The 15,977-nt window shown below is 37.4% G+C and overlaps 1 protein-coding gene across 1 annotated transcript in view; it reads right to left on the minus strand.

Annotated features, from left to right (window-relative positions):
* The window catches only part of GALNT17 (polypeptide N-acetylgalactosaminyltransferase 17), a 408,494-nt gene that overhangs the window by 266,097 nt on the left and 126,420 nt on the right, over window positions 1-15,977 (minus strand). The window contains exon 2 of the mRNA XM_039849002.1: window positions 5,187-5,370. Coding sequence (XP_039704936.1) covers window positions 5,187-5,370 — 184 coding nt within the window. The remainder of the gene's footprint in view (window positions 1-5,186; window positions 5,371-15,977) is intronic.

The following is a 15,977-nucleotide window of genomic DNA, read 5'->3' on the forward strand; positions in this document are numbered from 1 at the left end:
TGAAAAATCTGCTTTGAAAAGAAATGAACAAACATTTTAAACAAAAGATACATGCTTTGTACCATATTTCAAAATAAATTCTAGATGGATGGAGAAGTGATATATAAGAGCCATGGAAAAGCAACACGAACCATAATAGAATATTTATAAATATTCTGAGGGATGATATGTTTCTCAGCTTTAAAGCAGTGAAGAAATGAAAATGGAAAGATTGACAGCTTGGGGTTCATACAAATTTAAAATATCTGTCCAGTGGAAGGAAAAAAATCACAGAATTAAAGTAAAATAAAAAAAACAAAACAGCATTTTGGAATCAATCTGCATAAAATCTACCTAAAAATTCATTTATATTTATAATAGAAACAGTTTTCTCAAGAGTACTATAATAAAACAAGAAGAATTAAAGCAACATGAGGTTTTATATAAAGTTACAATGAAATTAGCCAATTTAAATCTTCTAAATTTGGGAGAGCTTTTTGGAACCTTCACACGAAGGATCTTGCCCACTGGGGGATAATTTCTCCTGAGCTTGGACTGCACAAGAAGGAGGAAGGTGCTCTGGCCCCAGATAGCATTCTCCCTTCATATCCACAGAGCTCATGTGTCAAAGAAGCAGCTTCGACAGCCAAGACACCTACCACCCTGTGATGGCAAGGATTAATTTGAAATTAACAAAGGTTAATCTGGTAACTTCTGCTGTGGGGCCCAGAATTCACAGTGGTGCCCCTGGTTACGATGTATGGTCTGTTGGCAAGCTCTCGGATGTATCTCTAATTTCACCTTCGAATTCCTCCTCCACAGAACTGCCAGAATAATCTAAAAAGGTGAATGTGGCCATGACACTCAACCTAGTTCTCCAACTCTTTCTTCTACCATATTTCCACCCTTACGCTTATTTTTATATTGATTTACATGTTTTGCTTATTTAAATTTTTGTTTTATTAAAACGAAACATATAGTCTCATCCCATTTCTGTAATCACCATGTTTCTAAATAACAATGGCTATGCACTATTTCTTGATGTTTAAATTTTACACATTTTCAATTGATTTTGTTGCTAAAGATGAAGATTTAATTTTCTTATACTACCCACCTCACACATACATTTTGCCTCTTTCCTCTTCCAATATAATTATACCATAATTTGTAACTAAATTAATATCCATTATTTACATTTGTATGACTATATTGTTCACAGCTGAGCCACAGAGTGGATGGAATTGAAATTTTTTTCTTGAGGGAATTTTTTCTGTAGCTATTAATTGCTTTGCTTTTTTACAAGCTTTTTAAAAAAAATTTCTGTTCCTACGACTAATTCAGCCCCAAACTTTCTAAAAGAATGTTATAAAAAAATCTTGCAAAGGAAACAAAAGAAAAAAACAAGTGAGACTTCATCAAACTAAAAAACTCTACATGGCAAAGGAAACCATCAATAAAGTGAAAAGGCAGCCTACCAAATGGAAGAAACTATCTGCAAATCATATATCTGATAACGGGCTAATTTTCAATTTATATAAAAACTCACACAACTCAAGAGCAAAAAATATCCAATTTAAAAAATTCAGAGGATCTGAATAGATATTTTTCCAAAGAGGACACACAGATGACTCACAGTTATATATATGGAAAGATGCTCAACATCATTAATCATCAGGAAAATGTAAATCAAAATCATGAGCTATCAGCTCATACTTGTTAGAATGGCTATTAACAGGCAAGAAATAAGTGTTGGCAAGGGTGTGGAGAAAAGGGGATCCCATGCATTATTGATGAGAATGTGAACTGATACAGCTACTATGGAGAACAGTATGGAGGAGGCTCAAAAAATCAAAAATAGAACTACCGTATGACCCAGCAATTCTACTTCTGGGTATTTATTGAAAACACTACTTCAAAAAGATACATGCATCCCCATATTCATTGCAGCATTATTTACAACAGCCAAGATGAAAACCAAAGTGTCCAGTGATAGATGAACAAATAAGAAAATGTGCCCTGTGTGTAGGTATATATGTATACATACACATATCTATACACAATGGAATACTATTCAGCTATAAAAAAGAATGAATATTTGCCATTTGTGACAACATGGATGGACCTTGAGGACATTATGCTAAGTGCTATAAGTCAGACAAAGACAAATACTGTATGATCTCACTTATGAGGAATCTAAATATAACAACAACCAAGCTCACAGCTACAGAGAAATAGATTGGTAGTTGCCAAAAGTATGGAGTGGGGATGGGAGAAATGGGTGAAAAGTCAAAAGATACAAATCTCCAGTTATAAAATAAGTAAGTTATGGGGATGTAATGTATATCATTATGGTGACTATAGTTGATAATATTGTATTGCATATTTGAAAGTTGATAAGGGAGTAGATCTTAAAGTTCTCCTTACAAGGATAAAAATTCTGTAACTATGTATGGTGATGGATGTTAACTAGACATATTGTGGTGGTTATTTAACAATGTAGACAAATATCGAATCATTACATCGTACACCTGAAACTAATATAGTGTTGTATGTCAATTATATCTCAATAAAAATAATAATTTAGAAAATCTTAATGCCATCGAAAACACTAAGTAATCCGATAATTCTATCTCCTGACCCCCTGTGGATGCATACCTCTTACAGTCCTCCATCTCCTGTTCCAATGTGGAATGGTTGATCTCTTTGCCTGCTACACAGCTATCACTCTGGAATGTTACCCTGGAACAGCCCTTCATCATATTTCTGGGATCTGCTTTTAATATTCTCCTGTTTGAATCCTCTGTTTCCTCAATGCTATTATTATTATTCTCTTTCTCACTTTACTCCCTTGTTTTACTGAAGCATATCCTTGAGTAGCTTCCTGAAAACAGATGCAGGGAAGGTAAAACTGTTGAGACCCTACATGAATGTAATGCACTTACTTTGTGCTTACTCTTAACACAAACAATTCTATGGCTGACTACAGAATTCTAAATTGAAAATAATTTTTTCAACTTGTCCTCTAGTTTCTAACATTGTTACTGAGAAATCCAACATCAACTGTATTTGAGCCACATTTTCTCCCTGAAAGCTTTTTTTTCACCCGTGCTATTCTGAAATTTACATTTCTTGATTTGGGTTTAATTCTTTTTCTTTTTATTCATCATGTGGGCACTGGGTAAGACCTTCTAATCCAAAAGCTCATGTCCTACAATTCTGGGAAATGTTCTTATATCATTTGTTTGATGATTTTCTTCTTTGTTTTCTCTGTTCTCTTTCTGATATTTGTATTAGTTGATATTGAATCTGCTGAACTAATCTAATTCTTTTAAAATATTTTTTCTCTATTTTTTTATTTCTTTTTTCTATCTTTTAGAAGAGTTCCTCAATGCTATCTTTCAACCTTTTATTGAATTATTTATTTCTATATTATTTTTAATTTCCAAGATTCATTTTTTTATTCCCTGCTTACTTTAAGATAGCACTTGCCTCTTGTTTTTTGAACAAAGTAAAATATTTCATGTCGCTATGCCATTAATTATAGTTTTAAAGTTTGTAGTCTCCCTTTCTTCCAAATATGGTCCATCAAAATTAAGCTCAGGCATCATCTCAAGCAGATCCTCCCTGCACATGCTGTGTATATCTCTGGTCTGACACACACACCGTATAGAACACGCTGTGCTAAACTGATCTGCCTGCATGTCTGTCTCCCTCTCTATACAAGAAACAAGTAGGCAAGGACTGAGTCTTACCTATTGTTTGTTTCTAGGATAGGGAAGAACATCTGGCACATAATGAGTGATCACTAATACCTGTTCAACAGACCCACTTCCAGTAAGCTCCATGTTGGAAGCATTTTCTTTCTCATAGGAGTAAAAAAAATATGGCTCTGTTTATTTGCCAACGTCCAAATAAAAAAAGGCTAATCAGAGAGTACCAGGAAATGTAAACAGCCAGATGTTTTTGAGAGCAAAAGTCCAGGAACACAAAATAGCTTCCAATAGGGGTGATGTATGTTTTCCTAGTGATTCAAAATGAATATATGCTTATTAGGCAGGGAGAGTGATTTAAGAGTTTCCTCGGCAAATCCTGCAATTTTAAATCCATTTAAGGTAATTTTCTTTATCTCGAATCTATTTTTCTCAGTAACCAGGATACTTAACTGATTTGTACAAAATCCATTTGAAAAAGAAATAATCTGCTCTAAACAAGGACACACTCTAAATAGAAAAAGAGAAACACTACAAATATAACAGAAAACGAAAAATTCGAGAGACCAAGGCAGACACCTGCCTAGAAAATAGATTTTCCTCCAGCATCTTAATTCTATGACCAATCTCTTTTCTCTATTTCACGAGGAGAAAACAAATAATTCTTAAACCTGAGCACACAGAACAAAGTCCTTTCATAGCGATCAAGATGCAAACAAACTGTTTAAAAGGTAAGAATCTCAGACAAAACAGAGTAAGTACAAAAAATCATGGGATGTACTTCCTCACTTATAGGTTTGGCAAAGCATTTTTTTAAATGCTAGCACCCAGTTTTGGAAGAGTCAAGTAAAATTCTGGTAGGAGTAGAGAGCGCTGTAAACTTTCTGGAGGAAAATATCACAGTATGTGTCTAGAGCCTCAAAAAATAATCCTATAATGTAATCTAAGAATTATACTTTTAGAAGTATGAGTTAAGAAAACAAATTTCAAATCAATACACATAAAGACCTGAATGAGAAGATATTCATCAGTGTTATTTATAATAATAAAAAATCAAAAATAACTAAAATTTTTAACAATGGAAATAATGTTGAAACTAATTACATCAGAAAATGCTCATGAAATAATTTTAAATGAAAAAAGAAAACAATATATCATATGCTCATAATTTGTTGAGAAAATAGACTCAACGACAATATACTAAAATTTTACCAGTTGCTGTCTCTAAGTAATGAGTTCATGATGAATTCTGGTTTTTATTTAAAATTTTTTTGTATTGCAGACCTTTCTTGTTTCTGGATTACTTTTATAAAAAGTTACATGTTTTATTTAGGTAATATTTCATAATCAACAGTACTCAGTTTACTGGCTGTGGAGGAGAATGAGATAAAAGCTCTCTCACTAGTTACAAATAATATGAGAAAATGTCACAGACTTGCATCTACACCCATCCAAACGATCAAGCAAGCGCCTCTGAATGAATGAATTAGAACTTACTTGGTGGGACGATAATCCGGAATGGAACGATCCAGTGAGATTTTTTCACTGAGGTAGGAATTGTAGCCATACTTCTCGTGGGGTCCCTTGGCTTTTTCTTCTTCAGTGGGGGATAGGGTAGCAGGAAGGCCCCCTTTGCCCCGCCCACCATAACCTTCAATGAGCCCAAGGGATTTGGATAAGCCTAGAAAAAGGAGGGGAAAAAATTATTTGAAAACCATCATACCAGGATATGTCATTTAAGCTCATATGTAGCTTCAGTGGAAATGTTAACATTACCTGTCATGGAAAAAGTTATCAATTTATCGATCTTGGGAATATGCCCTGAACATATTTATATTGAGAGGAAGAGCAAGGCAACTGTGAGTTGTGGGATTAGGTGCTGTTACCAATAAGGAAACTCTCCTTTTGGGAACTGGGATCAACTGGGTCTATAAAAGAGAGAAAGAGCCTAAGCTGTGAGAAACGGGGATCAAGAACAGGAAATGGGACAGAATTAGGGCTATTATTCATGCCTGTTTTCCTCTCTCCATGGGGCAATTACAAGGCTAGATACACCAGCAGCTACTGGGTACAACGCAGGAAACTGCCAAACTGCAGGCATTTTTACTTCATTTGAACAGAGAATGATATACAGATTGATTTTATCATGATTTTAAAGTATGTAACAGCCTGACACAGTTCTTTACCTCACAGTTTTATTTAAATTTCTTCTAAATGGCAAAGGAAATACAAAATGTTTGAGAATAAATTGCAGAGAAAAAAACCCCATAAGGGTGATGATTGTGCCAAATAGAGTAGGAGGCCTCTGTAATGAGCCTCACTGAGCAACTACAAGTTCCCAGGATGGTGGCAGCTTTATAACTATTGTTCCATTAAACGATAACCAGCTTGATGAGAAATTTTTAAATCCTAGAGTTATGGGAGGTTTTACTACTCAGCTAGAAAACCTGTAGTTAAGGGCTCTCATCTCCTTTTGCCATTGCACATGATCAAGCTACTCAACACACATTCAGGCATGACAGCATGAGTACGCACACGCACACACAGGACTTCATCCACGAAGTCTCACTGTTGCCACTGGCAGGAAGAACATGGACCAGGGCTGTAAACAGCTTCCTCAGCTTTCACTGTGGGCAGCACAGAGCCTAGGAGGATCTGAACTGCCCAGGAAGGCATTCCCAGGCAAGTCAAAGGCCCACAGGTCTGCTCTGATCACAGGATGGTCTTCTATTACAATGGCAAGACATGTATTTGTTCCCTTTCCTGCTTCCCTAAAAACAGAAATTTATTTTCTGTGATATCAAGATCAGCAAATGTTGAGCAAGCATCTTAGAGTCGGTCTCGGGCGAACATCATTTTTCTGCCTGATAATCATTTCCACTGTCCACTGTGGATGTGGACAGAGATGTCAGGAATTCTGACATCTCTTTTGCCTGCCACCATCCTGGCAGAGGCACCGTCAACTGAGAATCAGATTACTTCCTACCTGCTTCCTGGTCATTAATCTCTCACTCCACATCAATGTGCAACTAACATTCTAATACAAACACCTTCACTGTGCTCCAATCTACAAGAATGCTTCTCATGTTGAGCACAAACACCTGTGCTGGGTTTTAAACCCATTCGTGATAGAACATTGCTGAGGGAATGTAGTATAGCCACTTTGGAGAATTGCTCAGCAGCTCTTCAAGATGCTATGTTAGCCACCCTATAACCCAGCAGGTTCGTTCCTAGGTATGTATGCAAGAGAAATGAAAAGCTATGCCGACACAAACGTTCATAGGAGCAGAATTCATATTAGCTAAATGTCCACTAACTAATGAATGGACAAACAAAATGTGGTATATTATTTAGCAATAAAAAAGAATGAAGTGCCTATATATATTCTGCAACCTTATAAGATGAACCTTAAAAACATTATGCGAAAAAAACAAAACCAGTCAGCAAAGACCACATACTGTATGACTCTATTTATATGAAATGTACAGAATATGCAAATCTCTAGAGACACAATGTAGGTTAGTATCTGCTTAAGGCTGAGAGGATTTGGGAAGGAAATGTGAGGTGACTACTAACATGTATGGGGTATCTTTTGGGATAATGGAAATGCTCTGGAGTTAGATAGTGGTGATGGTTGCCCAACTTTGTGAATATACTAAACATCACTAAATGGAACACTTTAAGTGGATGAATGATATGGTATTGTGAAAAATATCTCAATAAAACTATTTTTAAAAACCCATTTGTGCTAGAAAATTCTGTTTCCTGCAAGATGGAAGGCTAAAACAACATGAAGACTTTCCAGTGAAGCACATAGAAATGTGAATAAAAATCCTTTAACATATTTTAAATACATAGATGAACTTGTGAGAAAGAAAAGGAAACTCTCATAGGGAAGTTAAAATTAGAGTTGAGGCTGTATCTTGCTGGGATGAGTGAAGGATGAATTGCTCATTAACTAAAGGCTGGAGTGTTAGCGCTCAAACATGTACAAGATATGAGATCTTTTTTATGCCTTACATGTTTCATAATTTTTAATTATGAAGGCATGAGGTCCCTTTGTCTACCCAAAACCTGATTTTGAAACCTATTTGGATATAGGATCTTTGCTTATGTAATCAAATTAAGATTATTGGTGTCTTTATAAGAAGACCATAAACTTGAACATAGAAATAGAGACAGATACGCAGAAGGAAGAAGGCCATTTGACAATAGAGGCAGATATTGGAGAACATAGCTGCAAGCCCAGGAGTCCCAAGGTCGGCCAGCAATCCTAGAAGCTAGAAAGTAGCAAGGAAGGATTCTTCCCAAGAGCCTCCGGCAAGACTACAGCCTGGCCAACACCTTGATTTTGGATTTCTAGCCTCCATTAACTGTGAGACAATACATTTCTGTTGTTTTAAACCATCAAGATTGTGGGAAATCGTTACAGAAACTACATGAAACTAATAAAACTATTATCAAAAATAAATAAATAAAATAGAGTAGAAAGGGATACAAAAACATATATACTAGACAAATAATAACCAAAAGAAAGCTGAGGTGACTCTAGTAATACCAGATAAAACAGAATTTAAGGCAAACAGCCTTATGGGATAAATAAAGTCATTACATAATCATAAAGTAACAATCCACCAGGAAGCTATGAACAATTATAAACTACCATGCATCTGGTAACACAGCTTAAAATTACATATGGCAGAAACTAACCACATTACAAGGAAAAATCAACACATGAACAATCATAGTGGGAAATATTAATAATACATCTATCAGTACTTAACAGATCAGAAGAACAAAAATTTAGCAAAAATGCAGAACTTCACAACAAAATTAGCAAGCTTGATCTAATGAACCCTACATCTGACTATCTAATAAGTACATGTTCTCTACAAGGGCAAATGAAACATTCAAACCACTGACAGATAAAAACAAGTCTCAACCTATCTTACAGATCATCTCTGAACATAAAGTAGTAAAAATAAAAAATGAAACCAAGAATAAAAATACCACAAGGAGCCCATATATTTGGGCAATTTAAAAAAGCTTCTAAAACAATAATGAGTAAAATAATTAATCATAGTGCCATCAGAAGATATATGAAACTAATAAAACGTTTAAGATAGTGCTAAAACAATACTTGGAAAAACCTATATCAATGCATATATTGGTGGGGGTGGGGGAGAGAAAAGACTGTTAATGAGGTAAGAATCTAACCCAAGGAGTTAGAAAAAAACAAGAGGAAACCCAAAGAAGGCAGTAATAAACAAAAGAACAAAAATTAATGACATACACACACATACAAAAGAAAGACAGCAAAGAAGGAGGGAGTAGGAGCAGGTGAGAGAAAGAGAGAGAGAGAGAGAGAACGAGAGAGAGAGAGAGAGAGAGAAACGAGAGAGAGAGAGGAGAGGAGAGAGAGGAGAGAGAGAGAGAGAGAGAGAGAGAGAGAGAGAGAGAGAGAGAGAGAGAGAGAGAGAAAGCACATGCTCCTTGTTCCTTTTAGGGAGGATCTACATATTTTTCACAGTAGACACGATGCCTAGGGCCCCAGTATTTTGAGGGACCCAGGAAAATGTTTACATGTCTTTTAAAATCATAATGATGTGATCACAAAATATAATTTTTAATATTTTTTATGGAGGAAGAAATCCATGAAGGCCAAAGTACCCAGGGCCTACAAAAGTCAAGCAGCTTTGGTTCCCTTGAGGTTTGAATTTTATCTATACATGGCAAGGTGCCTGAAGCAATAAAGATGTGAGGAAGGATTTATAAATTTTACCTAGAAGGTGCATAGTACAAGGACAGACCCCAGGAATGAACAGTAGTGACTGTTTATTGAATGTCTACTGTGTGCTGGGCACCTGCTAAGCACTTTATAGATACTCTATCATTGTTTCATCTGATCTGACAGCCTCGTGAGGAAGGTATTATAACAAGGACAGAGTCTGAGAAGGTAGTAACTTTGATAAGGTTCCATGGCTGGCAAAGGAAGATAGACCTGAGTGCTGGATAGAGTTAGAGATATAAATGAGGATAAAACCTGGGCTCTGTGACAAGTAAGGAGACCAGTTCCAGGGCTCTTGCAGTAACACTGACAAGGGATGGTAGGGGGTCCATTTTAAGGCAGTGGTGGAGGGGAGATCTGAGAAATATTTCAGATATACCAGCACAAGGCAGGAGACAGGTGAGAGAAAGGAAGAAGCGAGTGAGTATGGGGTTTCCAGTGTGCGGACTGAGTGACGACATCACTCACAAAGATTGGACATGCAGAAGAAAGTTTGAGAAGATGAGTTCTATTCTCTACATGTAGTATGCAGGGCCTCCATGTGACATTCAGATTGGATAAGATGTTCAGTGGAGGGCTGAAACACATGAGAATGGAAGTTCAGATGGCTGAGGAGGCCTGAGGTAGGAACCAGGCAGCCATCAGCATGGAGGGGGCCGTAGCCATGATAGAGGTTGCGGGGATGTTGAGCAGCAAGGAGAAAGTCAGACAATGCTCAGAAGTATTCTCTGAAGATACTCCTCTTGTACACTTCCACCATATCTAGAGTAGAAATCGCATACTTCAAAGCTTATTTCTTCTCTGCTCTGTATGCATGTTCTCTCATCAAAGCTACACTTGAAGCTCAAGACTTCAAACAACTGAGACTTAAAGGATTACAGAAACATCTCAATATGAACCAAATGGTTAAGCTTCCTGCTTGTCTTCATAAATCCATTTGACCACTCTCTCTCTCTACCCATTGATGATTATTGTTTAGGTGTTCACTTTTGTCAATGCTTTTATATCCATTTTTCTATTAGACAGGGAGGGTAGATATGAGCATAATCACTTTAGAGATGAAGAAATGGAGGCTCAAAAGGAGTAATTATTTGATCATGCAAAAATGATGAAGACAGAATAAGATGTCCCTCCTAATCCTCACACACACATGCACGAAAGCTCTTTTCAGGAAATTCTTTAGGAAACAGGAACCCAGCATTGAAAAAATAATGGATAATGGTAAATAAATGCTAGTAAGTGCAAAAATATATATATATATTTATATATTTATATATACACACACACACACACACACACACACACACACATATATATATGTAGCGATGAAAATGAATGGCTTGCAGATAAATAAATATCATAGACTCAATGTAAAGCAAAAAGCATCAATAATGCATATAATTCTACTTATACAAAGTTTCAAAAACTAATCAAAATATAGTTTAAAGATATAAAATTATGTAGTGAAATCATAAAGAGCCATAAAAAAGAGAGTGAATTGTGACTGGGGAAGGACACGCAAAGGATCTCAAAGTTTCTGGTAATGTTCCATTATAAAACTGGGAGGTGGATAGGACTAGTATTCATAATATAATTATTACCTGATATGTATGTGATATGTATAATGTGTGAACTATTGCATAATTTTTTAAAAGATAATAAAGAGATCACTGACTGGGTTTTTCTTCTTGTTTTGTGTACTTCTGTTCATTCACCCTGGGTTTCTCTTTTCCTTCCCCAGTACTTACTGCCTTTTCTCATAAGCCACAAACTCAGCCTTCTATGGTTTTCCTGCCAGCATGGAGTCCAAGATTCAGGGAGGGAAACTACCAGAATGGGGCAGAATTGGCCTTCGACTTAACTCAGCGGCTTCAGTGGAAGGCATCTGATGTCTCCTCTTCTTCATCTGTGTGGTTTGGTTGGTACATTTTTTTCTTCCCTTGATGATATAGCATTTCTTTAGTCTAGTCTAAAGAGATAGCTTCCAATCTTAAGTCATTAAATACCACCTTGGAGCTAAAATGTATCTCAGCTGTACTTGCCCAGCACACTCCCATGGGCAGCCTTTGCAATGCAGGAAAAGGGGCCAGGGAGAGAATTTATTATAAAATGGCATAGGAATTCAGACTAGGAATGCATACTAATCCTACCAAGGACACACAGGGAATGATGGTTCCCAGTGAGATTTTTTCCCCTTCCTATGGCATTATTTCTTCCATTATGAAAGGCATTCACTTAGCAGCCTCAAAAAGATCATTCATCACAGGGTGATGTGACAACTGTGAATTATATGTTTTGTGATCCATGTGCTCCCATTTTCCCCCCAATTTAATCTGCCAGAAAGGTTCAACAAAGCAGCAAAAATTTTCACTGGCATGTTAATGTGCTTACTTAGCAGGTGTCAGAAACTGTTGGCAAAAATAAATAAGAGTTCAAGTTCACTGACAAGGTTCAAGTTGGCCTTCACTTTACTGGGAAAAGTTGTTGCTGGAGCAAGTTGGGATGAACCACTCCTTCATAGTGTGCTTACTGAACCAGGGAGCCTTGTTTTCTGAAAGCACCCTTTGCTCTTGGGCCATGAGCAGTTGCAGCTAATGCAGGCCGATATGAAATGGTAGGCATGGAAGTCGCAATTTGCAAAGGGAAGAAGAAGCAGAGAAAGAAAGGGAAGAAAATGGGGTGGCTGACTGGCACCAGGTCTGAGAGGACTCACAATTCTCTTCTTCTCCATCAGGCACTGCTTGCCTTCTGAGTTATTTTAACTGAAGACTGCAGAGCCAAGTAGTGTTATTAGACAAGAAGTTGAGGATAAAGAGAGGAAGAATAAATTGAGGTCTAAAATCCTACAGCACCTATACTGCATATTCTTCATGTTACTCTCCAGACCCACTCTCCACTCTTGTCCTTTGCTGCATGCCCCAGGAGACAGACCTGTATAGACAGAATCAAGAATTCAAGAAAGCACCTTGAGAAGAATGAAGGCTAGAAAGAGAGGATGGTTGGGATATCTATCCCCTCAGCTCCCCCAAAACTGGGCAGCGTTTGGTAGAGGCTGCATTCTTCTATGCCCCAGTTGCAATCATGCAAACCTCTCTCATAGTTAGCCTAGAGTCACAACTAACACAGTGTTCTGTCAAACACTCCCTCCTCTGGTCCCTTCAGCCCTTGGCGTAGCAAATACTTCCTCCTCTGTTGCCAGCCCTTGAGTAATTCACCATCCCTTGTCAGTTCTTGTTGATTTCCCCTAAGTCTGCCCAGACCTTTGTAAATATTTTGTTAAATCTCCTCAACCACTCCTTCATACTGTGCCATCTGTTTCCTGCTGGGATCCTAACAGATGCAGTATTTTACCTAACCCCATGGGAAGACTTCTAGGTATTCTCCTTAAGGGCAGGAAATGTGGTCACTCCAGTGCCTGACACAGAGAAAGGTCTAAAAAAGTGTTGAGTTTACGGATGAATAGAGATAACATCTGGAGATGGAACTTGGGGCCATTTACTATAAGGTAACGTTGAGAACAAAAATTAAATACCCATCAGAAAAAACCATCTACTATGAGAAAAGAGGTTAAGACTATATATTATAGTATATTTATATTCATAAAGAAGAAAAGAGTCTGCATGATGAACATCACAAAGGAATCAAGCCTGGAAAAGACCATTTGGTTTGGCAGTGAAAAAGGCCCTGGTGACCCTGGAGAGGGCGTGTCAGCAAAGTGAGTGCTTCCAGGGTGGTAAAAAAGGCAGATGCCTGGGCTGGGGCACGCAGAAGATCCTCTGCAATAGTTTCGTATCACGACCATAACCAACTAGAATATAGAACGTAAAAAAGAAAATCTGCTTATAAAAGTAACAGATATTGCAGTATACCTAGAAATAACTTTAACCAATAGGAAGAAAATCATAAAACTTTACTAAATAGAATGAGACATATATAAATTGGTAGAGGGAGACATAATTTTGAATTAGAAGGTGAAATATTATGAAAATACTATTTTTCTTTTTTAATGTACAGCAAGTCCTCACTTAACATCATCGATAAGTTATGGAACTTTAAGTGAAATGACACTTAACGGAAGCAATTTTACCGCAAGCTAATTGATATAAGCAAGAGTTAAGTTTCCATGGAACCTCATTAATAATGAAATGACATTGAACAAAACGATGTTATTCATGGGCCTGCTGTATAAGTTTAATGTAATTTCTAATGGGATTTTTTTTTTTCTGGAATGTAACAAAATGTTCTAAAATTAACCCAGGAGAACACAAAAGTGATAAAACTTAGACATTTTTATAAAAGAAGAAAAATGAGGGCTATCTGATATTAAGTTAGGACATAAAGCAACAATAATTAAAGTGGCATAGTGACCGAGGCGATTCTACACATATGCTGGGGGGTGAGGCTCTAAATTTTTTTTCTCAAAAAGTCATCCAATTTTCCAAATTTTCTGTAACAAAAGAAATCCCTCTACTTTTGAAATTTTAGAAATTCCCTTCTAGTGCAGTCGAATCAACACTTAATCTCTTCAAGACATTCATGTAGACGATGGAGAGGCTTCACCTGTGTCACATAGGGCCTGGGAATCCAGAGGTGCATATGCCTGATACCCCTCAGCAAAAGTAAACCACTCCACTCTCTCCTGTCTCTGCTTGGGCCCAAGCTATGAAGGTTCAATAGTGGCAGCAAAAATAAAGAGCCAAGGTTCTAAATCAACTCCGAGCTGCCTTCCCACCTCCCTTCACACAACTAAGGACATAATTTTCTCCAGGGGCACAGCTTAAACCTATGAGTTTACAGGGAGCTGGCATTATTCTTTCAGAAATAAAGATAGTACTCACAAAAGGACACAAAATCCAGAATAGATGGAGACTGCAGCAAAATGCAGTCTGGTGCCTTGTCATCTCAGGGATGACACAGCCACAGCCCAGCATGGGGAAAACCACACACACACACACACACACACACACACACACACACACACATGCCCACACACGCACGCACACGCGCTCATGCATCCAACATGTCACACAGCCTGTCTTCAGTTGGACGAACGTGTATCAGGTGGTCTCTGCTGAGAGGCCTGACTCTTCCTGAAGGTCATAGAGCCCCAGGGAGAGCCCATGATGCTAAAGCATTTGGAAGTTACAGGATGTCACAGCCATAAGCTTAATAGTGAGCAATAATTCCACGTTCATTCCTGGCCAACTTCTATGTCTGCCTGAGACTGTGAGGAGCCACAATAGCGATAAATAGGACATCTGAAAAATGTGTGAAGAGAAGCCATGAACGGACTTACCCTACCGGCTAGTAAAACATACTGAAAAGCTCTAATGATAAAGATAGTGAGATAATGGAACAGGAAATCACGACAGATCAATAGAAGAGAAAAGCTGGTGAAGAAATATAGCTGAAAGAAGGAGTGGACAGCACCATTTTGGATGCAAATGTTAGTGATAATTAGTGAAACCGACAAACATACACTAGGTACAAAGCACTATACTAAGCACTTTAATTATAATATATACCATACATATGCAATATTTATGTTAGACAATATGCTAACTATATATATATGTGCTACATATAGATATTTAAATTCAATTCTCATATATATATATATATATATATATATATATATAATATTTTTAAAGTCATTACTCGAATGATTCTTGGTGATAGTCCTTACACATCTCTCAACTCTGTTCCTCCCCTCCTCTCCATCTCTTCTGCCACTACTCAAATCGAGCTCAAGGCATCTCTTCCTTAAGTTATTGCAGTCAACTCCTAACACTGTCTTCAGAGTGAGCTTCCTCACATGCAGATCTGATCACCGCTTGCTCAAAAAGTTCATCAATGCATTCCCGCTGCTTGTGAAAAAAAATTTTAATCTTCATGTAATATACAAAGCTGCTCATTAGCTCACTCCTTGCACAGTCTCATCCTCTGTCTCTCCCTTTGTAGTATCCTTTGCTTAACGGTCCCACTCTCTCCTGATGCTTCTAAAGTCACTGCCCCTCAATACCGCTGCCAGTCATCCTTGCTAGTCACCACAGCCTTGCAAATCTTTTCTTAACTGCCCTACCCAGAAAGTCAGATGCTGCTCCTTGGTGGAAATCCCAACCTCAGCATTGCTCATATCATATCATATGTGCCCTGGAGTGTTCATTCACAAGAGCGCAGGCCTCTGCGAACAGGAAGACATCATCGTGTCTTATACATGGACTGGCATATAGTTAGCACCTCATACGTGTTGTACCATAAATGAATGGCTGAATGAGCAAAGCGAGTGAATAAATGAATGAATCAGTGAATGGCTGTGTTACAAATTGGGCTGGCCAAATATATTACCACGTTCTAATGTTGACACAGAAATCTCTTAGAGACATCAGAAATTGGCAAGTACTGTTTCATGAACTCATGTCAAATCATTATTGATTCCCCAGTTCATATATTAGTATGATGATCTTGACATCTGTATTATGATGATTTTGATATTTTCT

The sequence above is a fragment of the Pteropus medius genome, unplaced genomic scaffold, assembly GCF_902729225.1.
Source record: "Pteropus medius unplaced genomic scaffold, Ma_sr-lr_union100, whole genome shotgun sequence".
Taxonomy (NCBI): Eukaryota; Metazoa; Chordata; class Mammalia; order Chiroptera; family Pteropodidae; genus Pteropus; species Pteropus medius.